The sequence below is a fragment of the Rhipicephalus microplus genome, chromosome 8 (genome assembly GCF_043290135.1).
Source record: "Rhipicephalus microplus isolate Deutch F79 chromosome 8, USDA_Rmic, whole genome shotgun sequence".
NCBI classification, from domain to species: Eukaryota; Metazoa; Arthropoda; class Arachnida; order Ixodida; family Ixodidae; genus Rhipicephalus; species Rhipicephalus microplus.
Window position 1 is genome coordinate 2,320,134 of NC_134707.1, and position 21,672 is coordinate 2,341,805.

The 21,672-nt window shown below is 45.1% G+C and overlaps 1 protein-coding gene and 1 long non-coding RNA gene across 5 annotated transcripts in view; one reads left to right on the forward strand and one right to left on the reverse strand.

Annotated features, from left to right (window-relative positions):
* LOC119163944 (aldehyde dehydrogenase, mitochondrial) overlaps positions 1 to 21,672 on the forward strand; it is a 153,139-nt gene that overhangs the window by 81,201 nt on the left and 50,266 nt on the right. For all 4 annotated transcript variants that reach the window (XM_075870767.1, XM_037416031.2, XM_075870766.1 and 1 more), the window contains one exon: positions 16,794 to 17,036. In XM_075870767.1, coding sequence (XP_075726882.1) covers positions 16,794 to 17,036 — 243 coding nt within the window. The remainder of the gene's footprint in view (positions 1 to 16,793; positions 17,037 to 21,672) is intronic.
* LOC142768762 (uncharacterized) lies at positions 8,767 to 10,189 on the reverse strand. Its single transcript, XR_012885435.1, has 2 exons — positions 10,074 to 10,189; positions 8,767 to 9,426 (listed from the first exon to the last, which is right to left on the reverse strand). It is a non-coding gene; the product is annotated as an uncharacterized LOC142768762 (long non-coding RNA).

The following is a 21,672-nucleotide window of genomic DNA, read 5'->3' on the forward strand; positions in this document are numbered from 1 at the left end:
GTATTGAAGAGTGAAAACGTGAAGGTGGTTCCCGTTCGGAATGGACGATTACAACTTTAGAAACATTCCAAACCGATCCATCAATGAGCCTAAATGCCTGGGATCCCACTGCCGACATAACAGTAAATGGACCTCTATACTTGTGTTTTTTTCCTGGAACACGTACTTTAACGTTTTGGTCAATCTGAATAACTGGAGGTTTGGCTCCTCGCTTCTGATCCACGTAGTTTTTCATGTACTCCTGCGTATGAAAAACTTGCGACTGCAAAGTAGAAGGCAAAGGCAGATCAGTTATGTCAACCGTTGTGCGAGGTTGATGCTTATGAAGCAATGTGGGAGAGGATCCAGTAGTGTCCTGAGCAGAAAAACAGTATTTCAGGACCCTGTTGAACCGCTCAACCTATTAATTGGCTTGAGGGTAGTAGTTGGAAGAACAGAGGTGTTGGATACCTCGTTCGGAAAGAAAAGTATCTAACTGACAAGACTTAAACTGGGGAGTATTTTCTGTTGCCAAGCATGCTGGAAAACCTTCACGGCAGAAGACTGAAGTCAAAAAGGTGATGACTGCATCAGACGTAACGTCTCTAACGAAACAAACCTCAGACCATTTGGAGTAATAGTCAATCAAAGTGACTGCAGAGCGACAATTTTAGGGAACATTTAAAAGAGGACCAATAATGTCCATGCCTAACTTGTCCCACGGTTTCTCAAGAAAAGAAACTGGTTGTAGGGGTGCAAAGACAAGTTTCTTTGATTTGTCGGCATCCTGACAAATGTAACAGTTCTAACCACACTTTCCACTTGTTTCTGAAGGCATGGCCACCAATACCTGTCACGAAGCAAATGCTTTGTATGAATTATGCCTGGATGATTCTCATGGGCTAACTGAATTATTGCCCCCTGCAAGTTTCTAGAGCTGTAACACGTTCCCCGTGGAAAATGAGCTCATCCAAATATGACAGTTCGTCTTTCACTGCAAAGAAAGGTACAAGTACTGAAGTCAAATGCTTCTTTGGAGGCCAACCCTCAGCAATGTATTGAATAAGCTGCTGGAAGGTATCAACATTAGCAGTGGCTGCCTGTAACTCGTCATTATTTAAGCATGCAGCAACTAAAGAAATTATCTCTTCTTCCGGTGCCTGTGCTGGCAGAAGCTGGGCTGGCAGCCGAGATAATGCGCCCCCTACGACATTATAGGCACCTTTGCAATATTGTACAGAAAAGTTATAACAACCGAGCGCACCATCGAGAAATTTGCAAGGGGCATCGCCCCACTATGCCAGCTGACAGCAAAGTAGGGAAACCCTAGTAGTCAGTTTGTAATGTGAAACGCCGGCACCAAAGATACACATGCCATTTTTCTACCGCAAACAAACAAGCAAGAGCTTCGCGCTCCCCTGCTGAATACTGGTGTTCCGCCGGGGACAATGTTTAGATGCAAAAGCAACAGTTAGCAGCTGATATCCTCTCTATTGTTGAAGCACTACTCCGATGCCAATATTGAATGCATCAGTGGTAACCACCGGCGGAAGATTGTTATCAAAAATATTTATGACCAGATGGTCAGCAAGTAGGTCTTTAACCTGGTTGAAACTGGCATTGGCCTCAGTGGGCCATTTAAAACTCTGACCTTGCCGTGGCACGTGGTGCAGAGGCTCAACAACATCAGCGTAACGCGGTAGAAACTTTGCATAATATCCAATTAATCTCAACAAGGTTAATTGGATATTATGCAAGGATTTGAGTGCTTTAACATTAGTAGGAACAGGGGCATCAAGAATGGTAGCTGCCTTAAACTCAACCGGCGATAAACCGCGAGCACTTTTGTTATGACCTAAGAATGCAATTTCAGTAGCAGCAAATACACACTTGTCATTAAGCTTCATGCCACAAGAATCTATTTTAGACATGACGCTTTTCAAGTGCACATCATGCTCTTCCTGATTATGGCCCCAAACAAAAATGTCGTCTAAGTAACAGACAACACCTGGGCACCCCTTCTGTACATCACTCATCATTATTTTTTTGGAAAATAGCTGGTGCAGATACCAGCCCGAAGCCCACAATGCAAAGTCTGTAAAGCCCTTGATGAGTTACAATAGTAGTAAGGTCACGACTCTCCTCCACTGACTCAACCTGGTGGTATGTGGATGCAAGATCAAGTTTAGAAAATATTTTAGCACCTGTTAACTGTTGCAAGAGTTTCTCGATGTGAGGTAGAGGGAACCCGTCTACCGCAATGGCCTTGTTCGGCTCGCAGAGATCGGCGCACAGTCAGATGAAATTGTTCTTCTTGCGGACGACGACCAAGGGAGACACCCAGTCTGAAGCATCCACCCTGTCAATGATGCCAGTGGACTATAGTCGTTGCAGCTCATCGGCACCTTGTTGCCTCAGCAAGAAGGAAAGACGACGCAGTTTGGCCGCCACTGGCTGCACACCAGGTCGATGCTTGACACGGTGAACGTGGTTCCGGACGGTGCCGATGTCCAACAAAAAGAGGTGGTGATACTCCGGTGGCACATTCTCCAGAACTGCCGAGGAGTGGACGAGAGCACAAGTGAGGGTCTCACCTCTGATGATTATTTTCAGAGCTCGGATGGCATCTAACCCCCAGAGGGAGGTGCCTTTGTCCGTGACGTAGAAGGGAATCGTAGCGCAGTTGCCTTGAAATAGCCATGATTATTTATGGCTTGCTATGAGCAATTCTGTAGAACGAAGTGTGAAAGTAGCAACTTGATATGCGAAAAGTTCTTATAATCCTTGATGTTGAGTAATGTCACAGCTGACCCAGTGTCTATGAGCATGTTGAAAGTGGATCCTTTGATTCGTATGGGAAGATCAAGTCCAGCAGTGGTGACTGTTTCGCCCACTCGCAAGACAGTAACTGTATTGGTCACCGTGCATATGCCGTGATGACCGATAGACTTCGTAGTAGTGTGGCAGACCCGCGCGAGATGTCCATGATGTCCGCACCACAAACACGTCCGGCTCCTGGCAAGACAAGCGGCGGAGTTCGCCCAATGCCGTGTCGAGCTGCAGCGGTGGCAGGCACTCGCGCGAGCCGGCGATGAACCTGGAGAGGAGGTGTCTGCAACAGTGGAAGACGAGGAGGTGCACGCAGGAAAAGTCCCGCCGGCGCCATCTTGCACCGAAGCTTGGGGAGGACGGCTGCCATTTGGCCGGGCATCTTGAATCGCTTGGCGAGTAGAGCCGCCATCTTGAATCGTACGCGACGCCACTGCGTCGAATTGCGCTCCAGATAACTGTAACAACGGGCGGTCGACGCGCTCCTGCTCTCTCGCTACGTCGAGTGCTTTCTGTAGTGTGAAGCCTTTGCCCATCTTGAAAAAAGTTCTTTGTAAGTTCTTTGTAAGTTGGCTGGTCGGCTCCCGACTGCTGCTCATCTTTGACGGCACGCAGGTAGGAGTTGAGTGCCTCGACGCCCAAAGCGTTCAGGAGCAGCGCCTTCTTGTGCTCCGGCGGGGCGTCCCTGACAGCAGCATCGATGTAGACCTGTAACACAGGATGCCACTGCCTCTATGGAATAAGTGGTACACTAGGGCACTAAAGGAACGGAGGCAGAGGGATTGCAGCGTTCATGCCTGCCAAAGAGAGCGTCGAGACGGCAGTTCAGGAGATACACGCACGTAGGTAGGCCTCTTGACCGGACTGGCATGGAAAGTGTAGAAAAGTAGAATAGAGGCAGAAAATACAGTAGCGGAAGGACAGCTTACACGGTTGCCGAGTTGACAGCACGAGGAAAAAGGCTGGAAGCAGTGGAGGTGGGTTTGCACTAGGCTTACCTACTAAGCACAACCGTGTAAGGATGCGACCTCCTCCACTGCCGCTGTGTGCGACGACGCTGCGGCCTGGTTTGTCATTTTGTCCGACACGGCGCAGAAACCACGCACGAGGCAGGAAAACAAGAACATCGGGTTTATTAACCCAAGATGCAGCACAGTGCGACACTACGGTCTTGCAGGTCGTATAGGGAACTCCGCAAGACCGAGCAAGTACGCTTGCCCAGGGCGCGACGTAGTCGTCGCGCTCTAGGCAAGCGTACTTGCTCGGTCGAAGTCGAACGCACGAACAAGGGCCGAAGTCGAACGCATGAACGAGAAGCCGCCTGCTGAGCAGTGCATCAACCTATCGTTCATGCCTGAAAGCATCTGCCGCGACGAGCGAATCGTCGGGTGCGGCATAGCTCATAAGAGAGGAGGACGTCATGCGCGGCCCAAAGGAAAATGGGGCCGCGTTGTGACATTGGCCTGCGCTGGGCGCCAGCGTAGCATGCCCGGGCATGCCAGCGCGGGACAGAGCCGATCCTTGACTCGCCCAGACCAAGAGGCGCCCTGGCAGCCATCTTGGTGGATGCCGGGGCTTATGCGCGCCCGGGCTACGCTGTCGGCACGCGCGCGGCAGCTGGGGAACGAGGCTCCACGTAGGAGGGCGCCCTCGATTCCCACAAAGCCCACCTTGATGCCTGATGCACGTGGATTGAAGATCCTCGTAGTGAAAATGTAGTATCGTGCGGCGGATGCGTCGGTCGGAGAGCACAGCGCACAGCGCTGAAGCGCAGGCCGACAAGGAGTACGCAGCAGCCGTTAGCCAAGCAGGAACTCCTTTGATATGTACAATGCCGCACATATATACACATGGTAGTGCCTCCTGAGAGTGAAAATACTTTACATGAAACCGAATCTGGCAACCTTAAAATCGAAACTGAAACACCACACTGCTTTTATTTCGTTTCGTGTATAGTGTTACATGTAGTATTGTGTTATTCCGCGCCACTTTTATCCCATGTGCACGTTTTGAAGTACGCGTTAAGGCCATTACCATAAACGGGAAGCATAATGCTGTCGCTTTTTGGTCACTCGCAGATGTTCGAAATAATTTTTAGCCCTAGTGACGTAGACTCGATGGCCAGCGAAGGCCAGAGTGAAGTCATAGTGTACACAATACATGCTTTATTATTCTCCATTCTGTGCGTGCGCTTCTGAACCAGTGTTTTGGCGGGATGCGTACTGTGCTCTTGTGGGCCACGTAAGAGAGCGAAGCTGATGAGCGTCTTTTGCAGGCCAGATTATTGCATTTTCAGTTCTAACAAGCTACTCTACAGCAAGTGTGCATGGCACTCTGCTGCACTAGGACCATGGTGGAGTCTGTATCTCGTAAGATATCTCGCACCAACAAACGTGTCAGCTTGTGACATGCCGAAGCGAAGAACGGATTGTCACTGCTTCGCCCGGGCTGCAATGAGGTAACCGGGGTGCTCCAAAGGTGTCTTTGCTTGGATCTTCCTTGCCAACGCTCTGTTCAGGTTATCCACGCACTAACCTGGTAATGTTATGTCTGCTTGAACCAGAAAGCAAATGCACGTTCCAAGTAATTATAGCTTCAGCTCTGCAAGAGCCCGCGAATGCCCTACAATGCAGCTGAGCTGGCATGGATGGATGGATGGATGGATGGATGGGAGAGTGGGCGGGCGGGCGGGCGGGCGGGCGGGCAGATTTAGCTTTGCCAATTAGATCGGGAGCCTAAAGTTAATATAGCCTAACTCGCGCCTTGATTGTGGCTGCCAATCAGTTACCCTCCTCTTGGTTATTTCTACCCGTTTAAAGTCTATTTTGCCTTCACTATACCTAAACCTCAATGCTTTGAAAAATTCGGCTCCATTATCTTGGACTATAGGGAGGAGCCCTTTACAGAACATTAGGAAATGTTTAGCCATTTCCTCCTTCCCTCCACACGCACTTCGTACTGTCTGTGCTTTCGTATTTGGGCCGCAATAGTTCCGTTCTGGCCTCGAACAGCAGAGAACTACCTCGAGAATTATCGTAGGTCTTTTCTTTTACAATTTCCTGCTTGAAAGTTCGGTAGGTCTCCAGTGATGATTTTGTAAGCACCGCCCGCCGCGGTGGTTTAGTGGCTAAGGTACTCGGCTGCTGACCCGCAGGTCGCGGGTTCAAATCCCGGCTGCAGCGGCTGCATTTCCGATGGAGCCGGAAATGTTGTAGGCCCGTGTGCTCAGATTTGGTTGCACGGTAAAGAGCCCCAGGTGGGCGAAATTTCCGGAGCCCTCCACTACAGCGTCTCTCATAATCATATGGTGGTTTTGGGACATTAAACCCAACAAATCAATCATTTCGTAAGCATTCTCATCTTCCCCATGTCCCTCGTTTCCTTCACCTTTTCTTAACCGATGTTTTTTTTTTACTTGGTATTCTGCTGTTGTTTAAATACTTGCTTGGCAATTTTCGAGTTCGTTTCCTCCATTTAGTATCGACATTCTTCATCTACAAGTAACAGAAAACGTTCCTAGCCCAACGCCCTTCTTCCATTTTTCTCTATAGCTCCTCAAATGCTATCTTGCAACTAGCTTCCCTGCACTCGCACGATGTCCATCCCATATTTCCCTGTACCCCCTGATTTGGGGTATTCCCGTGGGCTCCCAAAGCAAGTCTACCTATGCTACGTTGTTTAATTTTCAATCTTCCTTGAACTTCTGATTTCACGCACAAGACCGCATTGCTGAACGTCAAACCCAGGACCATGACACCTTTCCAAATTCCTCTCACAATGTCATACCTACTGTAGTTACACAGTGCCCTACTTTTCATTACAGCTGCATTTCTGTTACCTTTAGTCATTACGTATCTTTCGTGCTCCCTAAGGTACTCATCCCGTTATTTATCGATACGCCCAAATATTTGTATTTATCCGCTATTTCTAGTGTAACTTCATCTATATTATGCGCACTGCCTTTAGTATCATTGAAAATCATGATTGCTGATTTTTCCCTGCTGAACTTTAATTTTAACCCATCTCCCTCATTACCACAGATGTCTATCAGTCCCTGCAGATCTTCCTTTTTGTCGGCTATTAATGCTATATCATCTGCATACATCAAGGCTGGTAATGACTGTTCACAAAGTGTTTTCCTTGCTTGACAAAAGAAAGGCTAAAGCCGAGTCGACTCCCTTCTAATTGGGCTTCTAGTCCCTGGAGATACGGCATAAATAACAAAAGTGACAAGGTACATCCCTGTCGAAGCACCATTTTTTGCAAAATAACCAATTTGGAATAGTTCGTTAGGGTTGTAGTTACCCACACAAGCGCGCAGTAAGAAAGTCGTGAGTAAAACAGTGTGTTATAAAGGATATTTTTTAGCCACAGTGGTGTGAAAGAATTTAACCTGTATAAGCAGCCAATAGGACTTAGCACTTAGCAATAGCACTTAGTTTTGACTTTAACTTCATTATATGCTCGTTCTAATATAAGTCTTCTCGAAACCAGACACCTAGGAACTTCTGACTGGTAACTTGTTCTAATATATGGCCCTGGTAGCTAACAGTCATATTAAAATTTCTTGTCTTGTTCACGGAGGCAAACAGCATGTATTTGGTCTTATTTGCACTTTAGCACAACTTATTAAGTTTCAACCATGACGAGAGCTGGTTCAAAAAAACATTCACGTTACGTTCAAGGTCGACAAGTGAAGAACCCTCAAAAGAGTAGTTTGTATCCTCTGCATACATTACTAGTTTGGGGCAATCTGGAATGTGGTAAAGATTATTGATATAAATTATAAATAGGAGGGGACCCAGAATGGATCCCTGAGGTACTCCTTTCTTCACCATGATGTAATCTGTTTGCTCATTATTTATGCTCACAAATTGGTACCAATTTGCTAAATAGCTTTTCAATAGGTCATGTGCAATTCCTTGTATACCACATGAGCTTAATTTATATTAGAGGATGTCATAACATACAGTATCAAACGCTTTATGCAGATATATGAATGGCCCAACTGTGCACAATATTTTCTCAAAATTACCTATTATGTGATAAAATTTATTTGCAATAATGCAAACTCTGTCGACTTGTTTTTTTGGAAGCCATATTGTGCATGACTTATACACAGTATTTATTCAAGAAATCCTGAAGCTGCTTGTTCAACGCATTTTCGTAAACTTTCGATAGAACAGGTAGCACTGATATGAACCGATAGTTGGTCGTGTTTCAAATTGCCACCTTTAAAGATAGAGCACACGCGAGCAATTTTCAGCTTGTCTGGGAAAATGCCCGTGGTGAAAGAAAGATTTATCGGCACAGGTTGTATTTCGTCGTACCCTGCTGAAAATTTGTTTTTTATTTTCCTAATACTTTTTTTCAATTTCAGTGCATGTAACAGGGGTTAACAGAATTGTATTGGTAATGCTATAATTTTTTAATAGCAGATGTAGATCCCGTTATCGGTGTCATCTTGGGTGTTACAGCTTGTTATGAAATACTTGTTGAATGCTGTTGCTGCATTAACATTACTAAGGACACCTGCTTCTGTCTCTATGAAAGTTAAATTGCTGTGAGGTTTGTGGCCCAGCAGGTCTCTGACCTCATCCCAGATTTTCCTTGTGTCATTGCTTATTCGGCTGAAAACATCTGTGTAATAGTTCATTTTGGCCTGTTTCAACTCATAATAAATTTATTTTTGTACTTCTTGTATTCCTTTAGCCTATTCATGTAACGGGATTTGACAAATGCGTAGAACATCCGGTATTTCTTCTTCCTTGTATTTTTATGCAAGGCATTTGTAATCTATGGTTTACTTTTTTTTTTTTTGCTCTGCTGTTTCTTCAGAACCTTCGAAAATGCAATATCGTAACACAGTAACGTATGCTGTCGGGCTAGTTGGTGTGTAACTGTACAGAACATCGTTGGCGCAAACTTAAAAGACGAAAGATGAGACTCAGAAAAGCGCACACTCGCAACTGACTTTTATTGAATTGAAGCTCGTCTTATAAAACCCTCACGCATGCGAAGAATCACAAGAAGAGACCAACCAACTATAACAACAATCTATCGGATAGAAAATCAAATTTATTATCATACAATGATAGAGATGGAACACTGATACATTGTTCGCACGTGAATTGGCAGAGGCGATGTTTATTAGACAATTTGGTGAACAATGTATCAGTGTTCCATCTCATAGCTCTTCCTAATTCGCGGCACAAGTCATCGATAGCCTTAGCTGTGTCACGCGAGTCCTTCGGCATCATAGGGTGGAAACAAAATACATTCAATGCACTCGGGCAGCTATAATCAATAAAAACAAAACAAAGAAGTCCGGCAGCAGTGCACAAAGGTAAGGAAAAATAGCGGTTTCAATATTACCGAGAACGTTTATCTCACCTGCAAAAGGTGTATCTTTTAGTGCGTAGTTCCAAAGTGCACTGCTGCCAGACTGCAGACGAAGCGATGTTCCCGCAGGCTTTATATCTCAGTGGGACACGTTGCCCTCTGGTGACGACGATCTTGCAATCTTGATCAAACAGCGGGCGACAGTTGTCCGCCAGGTCGTCGATTTCCTTGCTTGCTGTGATGTCACAGAGTAGCGCAGATGCTCGCAAGAAATGCCTGCAAAAGGTGTAGCTTTTAGTGTGCAGTTCCAACATGCACTGCTGCCGAACTGCCCTACATCAACAGCGCCTGACTCGGGCAGATAGATGGAAAACCGTGTAACTTGAGCGGACAGGACATCGCTAGGTTTTGCGTACCTTTTGAAAACATGGGCTCACATGAACTGCAACTTGACTTGGAATCGCTTCTTAATCATTCATTTCTAAGTACTCTCCCTCAACTCTCTGATAAGGAGTATTGTAGTTTTGTCGCTCCCATAAAGCTAAGGAGCTCACGACGGCAATGCGTCACCTCTATAGATGTTTTGCTGCGGGACATCATAGGACCCACCTTATGTGAGGGGGGAACATATTTGTAAGTAGACACATGCTCCCACCGTCGTTTAATTACGGCAAGATTATCCTGCTTCCAAAGAGTGAACAGTACCTCAAGGACCCACGTAATTGGTGCCCAATTACGTTGTTGGGGACAAACTACAAAATCTTAACCACTGCCCTAACCCTGCATCTACAGGGAGTCATGTGCTCTCTCATCACATCTTGGCAGTCATGCTCAGTGGTGCACCGTAACACCCAAACAGTCAATATGCTAGACAGGTATATTATAGAATGCACAAGACAGAGACAAGTGAAGGGATGGCTCACCTTCGTGGACCAGGCACAAGCATTCGACGGAGTAGAGCATAAGTACATTTTCGCCGCTCTGCTGACGTTTGGTTTCCCTAAACAGTTTTGTATCTTATTATAAAATTATATAATGGCATTATTAGCGACCTCACAATAAACATCGGCTTCTTTTTCAGTAACTAACTTTTTCTGTAAATACCTGCACGGCATTTTCGTCATAGATAAAGTACGTATTCTAGGAGTAAGCTATCAAGGGAACGAAACGACCTCAGAGAGCTGGGAGGACAAGGTGAAGGTGCTAAAACTTCATATCTCAGGGCCCTAAAGGTTAAATTCTCGTATTATGTAAGCCAGTATTTACTCATGAGTGTCTTTACTGGTCACCTCTGGTTTGTGTCCAATTCACTAGCAATGCCCGACCAAATTGCACGCAGGGTCAAATCGCAGCTTATTAGATTTTTTCGGAATGCAAAAATCTCCTTTGTCAAATATGAACAGTTAGGCTTGCCTCGCGAGAAGGGTGGCTGGAACATCCTTTCGGCCATCTTTTTGGCAGGTACGTTTGTGTTGAGGGTTACAGCTACCAGAAGAACATTCCGCCAGAAAACTTGTGACGTATTTCCTAGGGGTGCAAAGTCTCCTGTTTTCGCAAACGCAGCCCCCGGGGCCTAAGGTGTTAAACCCGACACTCTTCTAAAGGCTTGTCATAGTTATCTATAGAAGAATAGACGCTCTAAACTTGAATAATTCGCTCCTGGAGATTCGCAACACAGAGTTGGCACAGTAGTTACTGGTGAATACTAGCTGCGGGTCCTGCTTGCCCCTAGCTGTCTGTCAGGCAGCATTCAGGATGTAGTGTGGTGCTCTGGATGGACCGTCTTGCTTACGATGGACCGGATGTACGGATGGCATATCGCCTGCTCAGAGTAGTGCGTGCACTGCATGGAGCACGAGCATAATAAACACGCGTTGCTAACTTGCTGTGTGGCCAAGACCTTCCAGTCTCTCGTGGGCAGGCTGTACCGCCCGTTAGATATAGTCGAAAAAGGGCAGGTGCCTGAGTGGTGCCCTGGCACGTGTGTTGCTGGCAGCCGCAATGTTTTCCTTGTGGGAAAACAGAAGTGCGGCAGTGAGCCAGGCAGGGGCCCACAAAAACCAGTGGTCGATCTTAATGTGAATATACAACGTTGTAACCGACCGTTTCAAAGCTGAATTGTTCGTCCTCGGTGAGGAAGAATTCTGCAAGCGTTGGTCCTGTAACTTTATTAAATAACCAACAACAGAGTTGTGCTTGCCTGTTCTCCAGTACAAGGACTACGAACCACATAAAACTCACCCTAATGTTTTGAGGTGTTTTTGCCAAAAATACTGATTGCGATAGTGTGAAATATTTTGCGTGAAATATTTCATAGTGTGAAATATTTTTTGCGATAGTGTGAAATATTTTGCATGTGAAATATTTTGTTGTTTTTTGTACATAGTATAATTGAACTTTTTTTAAACAGTATACAAATAAGTACTATGGTCTTTAAATGCCTTGAAAAATTATGTCATGAATCATTGATTGATTTATGGGGTTTAACGTCCCAAAACCTCCATATGATTATGAGAGACGCCGTAGTGGAGGGCTCCGGAAATTTAGACCACCTGGGGTTCTTTAACATGCACCCAAATCTGAGCACACGGGCCTGCAACATTTCCGCCTCCATCGGAAATGCAGCCGCCACAGCCGGGATTCGAACCTGCGACCTGCGGGTCAGCAGCCGAGTACCTTAGCCACTAGACCACCACGGCGGGGCTGTCATGAATTATTACTAAGACCCTGTGGGTAAATAACGGAGCCCGAACACAACACCCTAATACTGTCTTACAGACCATCGACTGCATTTTTAATTCTGCCCCTTGGGACTAAGAAACAAGTTCAATATAACCTGCCTTTTGACAGTCCAAAGGGTTAGGCACCACTCCATAAATAAGCCCTATTGCTCCTTCTTTGACATAATATGCAGCAGTATTACTAGAGCCCTTCAATATTTTACTGATCATGAAGCTCCACCGTAATTTTACAGGAGAGCTTTGTATGCTGCAAGCAGAGGCCGTGGGGCGGTGCTGCATCCCCGCGCGGGGTAGCCTGGGGCATCGCGTAGACACCGGCAGCCGCACCACCGTGCCGTTTTCATTGTTGTGCGTGTTGTGCTTGAAGATAGAAAAGGTTGCCAGGTACATGCGGCTTACATGAGTGTCGATCCGGTCATAAGGGAAATGACAAAAGGTGTCTATGTTCTGGCTGCTTAGAGAGCGAATGGCAGATAAAGTGGAAACACACTATACTGCGACAAGTATCTGGTGGTTTCACATTTACTGGCAAGTGCATGTGTGTGAGAAGCACTTCGATGAGAAAGGAATCTTTTGCTTGTACTAGTGGCTAATCAAAGAAGTTGTTCTGAAAATGCCGCACGAAGTTCCGAAATTTTTTCCGGATGCTGTGCCAAGTATTTTTTCTAGTCTCCCGACATATTTGTTTAGGGCAAAAATGTCCAGAGCTCGCCCACCGACCAAGTGTCGCCGAGAACCGTCAGCTGAGTTGGAGACTGTTGAAGCTACATCGGCACTGTGTATGAGCCCCTTTGACACAGCTGCCGTAGATAAGGACGCTGCTAATGAATGTGGGCATACTGGCTGCCTCTTCCTCATTGCAAGCCAGTAATAGAGAAGCTCGATGAGGGAAATGCTAGCCGTTTTCTTTTAAGCAGGCACTGAGATCATCAAAACTGTGGAGGAGGCATGTCAAATAGACGGAGCTACATGCAGCTCCTCACAGATAAAAAAACCCAAAGCACACATCTGCAGCTTGAAACAGATACTTCAGCACTAAAAATTAAAGCTTGCTAGGGGACGGCACAAGAGTGAATGCACTAGAAAACTGTACAAAACCTTCACAAGCTTTAAAAGCGTGAAAAGTTAATTTTTGACATGAATGTGCCATGAGCATGAGAAGATAATTTTTTGCGTCATATGATAAGATTGCCAGAGCGAGACTCAGTGGTTTGATTTTCGCTTTTGAGAAGAAATTTAGAGGTTTTGAATTAAGAGTAAAAACAACAAAGAAAGACAGGGAAACACAGCATGAGTAAGCTACACAGCAAAGTAAAAGACTGGGAAACTACAATGCGTGACCAACCGAACTTTAATCGTGCGATGGCACCATAGGGATAAAGCAACACAAAACAAAACACAAAAAAACTGGCAAAAGCCCTATGAAGTGTTCCTTAATCCTCAGCTGTGATCACTTGCTAAAGTCAGAGCACTGATTTATTCAAACTGGCTGCTGTTTCACTAAATGCGAGGCTATTTTAAGATATACATCTTCGTATACAAACACTGAATGTATACGTAGCCTGAGAAATTGGATACGCACTGTCAAGGAGTTACATCAGTTACATCCACTGCACTACCTGTCACAGTCAACATAGGACATACACATCCAATACATACGTGGTCGTGGGAGGCGCGACTCACTGAAAGGACCCTGGGAAGCCAACTGGCGACCCTGGGTAAGGCCCGCCGAGCCGTTATAGCCAGTGAAGCCTTAGAAAAAGGGCCCCACCCGCAATGAACCACCTTTTTTTTTTTAATTTAATAAATGTCGTCTTTCTCTCTTTCTCTCTCTGTTACGTGTTAGAATAGATCAAAGTCGTTGAAATTCAACTCTGGATTGTCCACAAAGTTTCACTAGATGCATCAGGAAAAAAAAAAAACAACCATGCTTTTATTGCAGTAGCATATCTTGCAGTGGAAGCAGCATGCATTGGTGGTAGTCGAATTTCTACCTCCAAGGCATATATAAACTTATAAAACAGGAAATGTGAATACATTTCTTGCTAAAAAAATGTGTTTTTTCTTTCATAAAAATACTAAACATGCAGAATATAGCAATTTTTCACCAGTTCAAGAAATAAAGGTAAAAAAATGAACAAACTATCGTTGTCATGAAAGAATAACACCTTGAGAATAAGGGAAAAGTATTTTATAGTAACTGCTCCAAGCAGTCATTATCATCAATAACCCCACTACGCAAAGAGCAGGACAAAGCCCTTTCCCATGATCTGCCAATCAACCCAGTCTTGTGCGTTTTGTTGCCACACTATACCTGTGAACTTCTTCATTTCATCGGCCCACCTAACTTTGTGTCTTCCCTTCGTGCATTTGCCTTCTCTGGGAATCCTGTCAGTTACTCTTAATGACCAGTGGTTATCCTACCTACGTGCTATGGGCCCGGTCTATTTCCATTTCTTTTTCTTGATTTCAACTATGATATCCTTAACCCCGGTTTTTTCCCTGACCTACTCTGCTTTCTTCTTGTCTCTTAGGGTTACACCTATCATTTTCCTTTTCATCGCTTGCAGTATCATCCTCAATTTAAGCTGAACCCTCTTTGTAAGTTTCCAGGTTTCTACTCTGTCGGTTAGTACTGGCAATATGCAGCTGTTATATACCTTGCTCTTGAGGGTTAGTGGCAGCCTGTCATTTATGATTTGAGAATGCTTGCCGAATATGATCCACCCCATTCTTATTCTTCTAGTTATTTCACTGTCATGGTTCGGCTCCACGGTTACTACCTAAGTATACATATTAATTTACAACTTTCAGCATCTCTACACTTATTGCAAATCATTGTTTTCTGCCAAGACTGTTGCACATTACTTTAGTTTTGTACATATTAATTTTCACACCTACTCTTCTGCTTTTTGTTTCCAGTTCAGTAATCAGGCGCTGTGATTCGTCCCCTGAGTTACTCATCAAGGCAGTGTCATCAGTGAACCGCAGGTTAGAAAGATACTCTCCATAAACGGTGAATAGCATTGGAGAGATTGTGTCTTTCCGCCTTACACCCTTATTTATTGGGATTCTGTCGCTTTATTTATGTAGAACTATATTGGCTGTGGATTCACTGTAGATTTCTTTCAGAATGTTTGTGTATTGGCTACGAGATTTAGCAGAGTCGCCGCCTGGCTGCAACTTCCGAAACGGTGAAGTGTGGAGTGCTCCTTGAGTCGTCGGCCAGCCATGTCTTGTTTCTATGTGTGTGTATGTCATGCATGCTCTCAAAGTGTAGTTTGTCCGGTCATGTCAGCACGAGTGTAACTGTTTCTACGTATGCCTGAAACAACATACAAAAGCGTTTGGTCTTGCTCGGCTGCTAATGCATTGTAACAGCACTCTGGAGTGCAGCTTTCCAGAGTGCTGTTTATTGTTGTCATACCATCCATTCACCAGAATAACTTCAGAGTGGATGCTGCTTTCTGTTTCAAAAACGTTACAAAATGCTGTTGGCATGTGCTCAAACATGAGGACCATTAAATTCTGTGCGAATGCAGCGTTTTTATAGCGACTCGGTTGTAAAAAAAAAAAAAAAGGCTCTAGGCCATGCGCTTGCTCGTTGTTGGTAAGTGTACAACTATGGCACTGCTGTTTATCGATCATGCGAGGAGCCTTAGTTGCGTTTATCTGGCCGTGATACCACTACACAGAAATAATATTATCACATAAACTGTGAGACTTCGGTACTTACACTACTTAAAACAAAGTTACCGTGTGCAACTGTGTGCTTAGATTTAAGAACGCTTTAAAGAGCCTAGACTTGTAAAATTAATTCGGACTGCATGCCTTATATACAATGTCGTACAATTTCACTGAAGATTTCATCTGTTTTACATTGTTTTCAGTATTTGTGTGGCACTATTAGTGACCGACGGAAAGCAGTGGTAATTTTTTGTCTGAAAAAAAAAAAAAAAAACATGCTTGCCCCATTAATCAAGCCTTTGTTAAAGCACCGTCATGCACGTAATCTATCCATTAAAGCTTTCTGCTGAACTCTTTATAAGATTTTTATATTTTTACTGGTGCAAGAACATGTGCTTACACGTAATAAACGCAGTGTAGCGCAAAGCGCCGTGAGCCACTAAGCTTTCCTGACTAGACTTATCGACTGTCTCACATTTCATGGGTAACAGAATGAGAGGGAAAAAAAATCGTAAGTGTATAAGATGTGAACGGTGGTAGTGAACGAATCGCACAGATATGCGGCCCTTCTACGATCTTTCTCTTTTTTGTAGTAAGCAGATGACAAAGATGTAAATAAGTAGTTCAGTCACGCTACAGCAGTGAGTAGCAGGCGGAACACAAGCTAACCACGTACAAACAACACAGCAAAGGCGTGATTTAATACGAAAGCTTGAAGGGAGTCACCCAGGGCGAGCATCCCTATGAAAGGCAGGATGCGCTTTACTCATGTGTAATGTTAACGTTTTATATGTGCCGTGCACCGATTCAGTATATTAACAGCAAACTATAGTCAATGCATTTTATCCGCCGACAATCAGCTCAGACCGCACACAACGAAGCGCTGCTGCGTGTATTTGTATACGTGCCGCCGACCGCCTATTCACACTTGCGCAGGTACGATGCTGCCACCTATAGTTTGATCTCGCCGGAAATAGGTTGCTTGATGCCCCGACTCCGTAGTACCTGAATCACTGCTGATGTAAACTGTTGATTGTCCATAGTTTCTTTTCTTTTCCTTTTTTTTGTGAATAGGCGTATATGATATCTTCGTGCATCACATCGAGTTGTACGGGGCTGCGTTACCACTTGAAAGGCAGTCGTTGGATCACTGAATGTCGAAGAGCTGCAGCGCTCATCTCACTTATTTCAGCAGGCTGCCTTTTATCGTTGCAGTGGAACGTGCCCCTCTTGATGCTGTCGTGGAAACTCGGCCCTGCTCTGGCAATGGGCAATACAGTGGTGGTGAAGCCTGCAGAGCAGACTCCACTGACAGCGCTACTGGTGGCCAGCTACGTGGCCAAGGCTGGCTTTCCCCCTGGTGTGGTCAACGTAGTTCCGGGCTTCGGAGAAACAGCTGGTGCTGCCATTTCCAATCACCCAGATGTAGACAAAGTGGCCTTCACAGGATCCACAGAGGTATCAGACGTTTCAGGCATGTTCACACTGTCTTGCTGTCCAGATATCGCACAGCGTAAGGCTTATACATATGCATGGTGTGTTTGGCTGCCGAAACAAAGTCCTGCATGCGGATCCGCCTATTAATTAATTTATTTATTTGTGCATTATCTTCAGGACCCTAATGTGTTACAGAAGAAAGTAAGTAAGAGTATACACAGTAATAAGAAAAACAAGTGAAAATTGATTTATTTATTACGGTACCTTCGGGGCCCCAGTGCATTACAGAAGGGAGTGGGTAAGAGTGTACAAAGTAGTAAAAAAAAAACGAGCAAAAAGAGCAAATAAAAGCTGCTAAGAGTAAACATCGCATTTAACAGCAGCCATAAAAGCAGTGACATTGGTCAGTTAGGCAATAGAGGAAGAAAAGTAGTTACATTCTTTATAGGTAATTGGACTAAAGGAATTAAGAAATAATTTGGTATGTGGAAAAGGAATGCATACTTTGTTGGGACAGTGACATCTATTTGATATGCAGCATGGTGGGATGAGAATGTCTCGTTTTAGCTTTGGATCACGGAAAACTTTATGAAAAAGAACAAGACACTTCCCTGTGGAACTAAACAAGTGAGAGGCTCAATACAGTTTTCATAAATGATACACTAGAGGTGAGTATAGTCTGAAAATATCAAGCGTGCATTGTGATTTTGGATGGATTCCATGGTTTGAACTAGTGTGTAAGTGTTGGATTCCCTCACGGTTGGATCCAGCCACTCATTTCAGGGGGCACAGTCGCCGAAAGTAACACTAGAAAAGGTGGCATGGTCACGACTTTTTCCTTTTACTAGCAGAAAAAACCCTTCATAGCATAAATACTGTTAATGTGAACGTACAGAACTTTGACTCGTTTGTTTTAATTGGTGACACGAGGGGGACTAGAAGCACTGAAGTGAGGAGGGGCGGTGCACTGACGCAGACTTTGGAGGGAGCGATCACCCCCATGGCCCCCTCTGGATCTGCCACTGGATCCTGTTGCTTCACACGCTTCAATTCTCAATTCAATTCAAACCACTTATGTACTGACACTCATTTTTTTTTCTGTATCATTTTCGCTGTGTCTTTTAAATATTTCACATGTTATCGCTCAAAGTCACGCTGGTTGACTCTGGTTGGTCGAAAGGTGGACCTTCACAAATATTGTCGAATATACAGGTTGGATAGCTTGCACGATTTTAGTTTTGGAAAACGGTTGTCCTATGGTGGGAATATGCCATATAGCAGAATGCTCACAGTCAAGCACTGCATGCATTACGGGTTGTGCAAAAGCAAAAGCAATACGAGTATACCATTATGTTAATATATGGTAAGGCTTATATGTGGGGCAAATGGGGCACTGCCTCAGCATTTGCCTGCATGAGCACCATAGCTTCTTAAAGGGTACACCGTATATCCCCACCGTGTTCCCATTTGTCTGCCCACTGTGCCGCCTGTGGCGGCACCCTGCAGTTTTGCTGCACGACCACCGCGCTTAGGCTCAACGATTTTCGTAGAAGAGAGATGGCTGGAGATTTCTCTATCTGTAAAAATGGTGACTAGTGTGTTGGCACAGCTTTTTTTGTGCTGCTTGAGTTGGAGTTGACTTACTTGGATACGATGTCATTATGCTACAAGCCTGCTGTGTTTTCATCATGTGCCTTGCCTAGGTGGGTGGCACGTGCATGTTGTTTTCCCTTCCGCAAGTGGCAGGATCAAATCCCGGCTAAGACGGCTAGATTTTCGATGGAGGTGAAAGTTTTGTAGGCTCGGGTGTTCAGATTTGGGTGCACATTGAAAAACTCCAGATGGTTGAAATTTGCGGAGCTTTCCACTACAGCATTTCTCATAATCATATGGTGGTTTTGGGACGTTAAAGGGGCCCTGCAACACTTCTTGAGCATGGTCAGAAAATGCTGTCGATAGATAGTAGAGGCTCCCGACAACACGCGAGCCTAATATTATAGCACAGCACGCTGCTTGGAATTCACAATAAATATCAAAGTCAACTGAAAATTGATTTCATTTCTCTTGTGCAATTACGTGTCCTACTCAAAATCACTGCGTAGTTAACCCAAAGTCGCGATTGGCTCATGTTATAACAGCTAGAAACAGCCTCATATTATTACTTCCGTTGCTTATTTTATGTTTAATAAGTAAATATTTTAACTGTTTATATTGTTTTATGCCATTCAAATACCAAACATTAATTCACACTTCCGGTCTCTATCGACAGCTCTTCTGCTCGAAGTTTCGGTTTCTTCACCCAATCCTTCGTAATGCATGCGGTTTTTAAATGAATCCAGAACAACTGACCTAGCTCACCTTTATGCTGTAGTTAAATACTTGTTCATCGGGCTTTGTTACGAGTGTTAAACTCAATTTCACTAATCTGGCAGTTTCGATATAGCTCGTGGCCCTTCGCCTATGCCGTGCAAGGGTTGCGTGGACACACTTTTTTTGTCCGATGGATGTGCAGGCCCAATGTAGGTTTTTTTTCTTGTGTTAGTAAGAGCTCTCAAAGTTTCAGCCTGTGAGAGTCTTAAAGGAGCACTGACATGAAATTTCAAGATCGAGATGTGCCCAGCATTTGATCACTTGGTATGCGTAGGTCTTCTTGGCCAAATTTAAATGGCGTCCATGGCGAAGTTAGTTTGTCTCGACGTCAAACAGTGTAAAAAACTAAAGAGAAAAAATGAAAAATAGACTGCCCTGCGGCATTAACATTAGTGCTACATGCTCGGTGTGATACATTCCACAAATACCATCCTGTGTGACGATACGCTAGTAACGATGACGTCGACGATCTCTGAGAGTGTTTTGAGCAGACTCCCAACTATGCTCTCACTAGTGGCTCTCCTTGCTGTGTTGAAGCGTGCTATTCGTCGTGTCGCATCGACTGATTTGCGTAGTGCTCCACTGCGTGTTAGTACGGTCATTCAGAGCGACAATACGTGCCAAAATGTCTGGGAACCGCTGCGTAGTGAGAATCTGCACGTCAATGCGCAAAAAAAGTGGAAAGTGCGTGGCGTTTCATGCCTTACCAAGCCATGAATGTCAACGTAGCCAGTGGGTTGACTTCGTACGTGCCGTTGGACAGGACTGAACGTTTGTGAAGAACAGCCACATTCGCTTCCTTCATTTTGCAGTGAGCTGCTACAGGGTACATCCTGTGTTGGCGAATCAGTTGGGTTTCACTGGCACTACGAGGCCTTTTCTCGAGGCCGGGGCTATTTCTAGCGAGTCACTGCTGCAGCTGAAAGCAGCGATTCATTCGCCAAACATCCGCAACATGATGTGCGTAGTTGGTGTTCCTGAACTCTGAAAGTACGGGCGGGACTAATAAATACATTGCATTTAACGTGGAGCTTGTCAAGCAAGGATGGTTGCGAATTGAGGCGATACCCAATTCCAGGTCGCTGTCATCATCACTTGCCGATGTTGACAGCGAGGACGATGATGTTTGCGACAGAGGCATGTCTTTGCTTTCAGAGACACAGCTGGTCCGACTGTACGTGCGCTTTTAGCAGACGAAACGCCAGTGTGACATCACCATTTTTTGTGAAAACGGCATCAGCTGTGCAGCGGCCTCGACGTGGCCGTGAGGTAGCGCCGCCAGCACTACAATTTAGCGGGCTTTTCAGCCATTTTGAACCGCGTTCGATAACAAATATATTAATCAATATTACTGATACTCATTCGTCACACAGATTCGTTTTAGGTCTCAAATGGTGGTTAATAGCTACTCATTGACGCAAAAATCTTCACATGAGTAAATTTGATGTCAGTGCTCCTTTAAAGACGGGCAAAGCCTTGGGTTTTTTTAACATAACCCACACGGAAATTTTGATTAAGAAGTAAAGACACCGAAATGCCCCACAAAACAAAACACTTAATAAACAGTTAACTGTACATGGCGAAACACATACATAAACACCCAACAACAAAGTTCAAAGTCTTCTACTAAACCTAAAGTCCAAATGCAGGTGAGTGGTTGAGTAGGGCAAAATATCAGTACAGTCTCACCAACACGTTGAAGTTGGGTGACCATGAGCAAACCGGAATGCAGTGATTCCGGCTTAGGACGCTGGCTGGCTGGGGGAACGCTGGCTGCTAGCTGCGTGCCAACAAACCAAAGACAACTCGGCCTGGCGGCTCGATATACAGCTTGGACCCGTAGCCCGACTGCTGTTGCTTGCCTGTCAGCACCAAATTCCGCAGGCCCTAGGCTGAAGTTCAGAACCAGGTGGCCAGGGTCCCCTCGAGCGGGAATGCAGCACCAGGAAGTCTCGGCCGGTTGAAGTCCTTGAGGGTCGGGTCCGACACCCGACAGCCCATCTTCAGCACCAGGTCCGGTGACAACCTTCCGTTCGCCACGTCCTCTTCGAACTCTTCTTACTCTTCGTCATCTGAAGATCTCTCTCGAACTCTGGCCCACTTGTCCAGTTCCAATTGGCAATGCTGAAGTTGCGTAGGGCCCAGCCATTGGTTTCTGGAATCTCCAGGGCAACTTCGCATTGGGCCACTTGCACGTCGATCGCTCGCACCACATATTCTCGTCCTCAACGCTACTTCTACATCGTCTTCTGTCTCAGCCACCGTTCGCATCCATTCTCCATTTTTT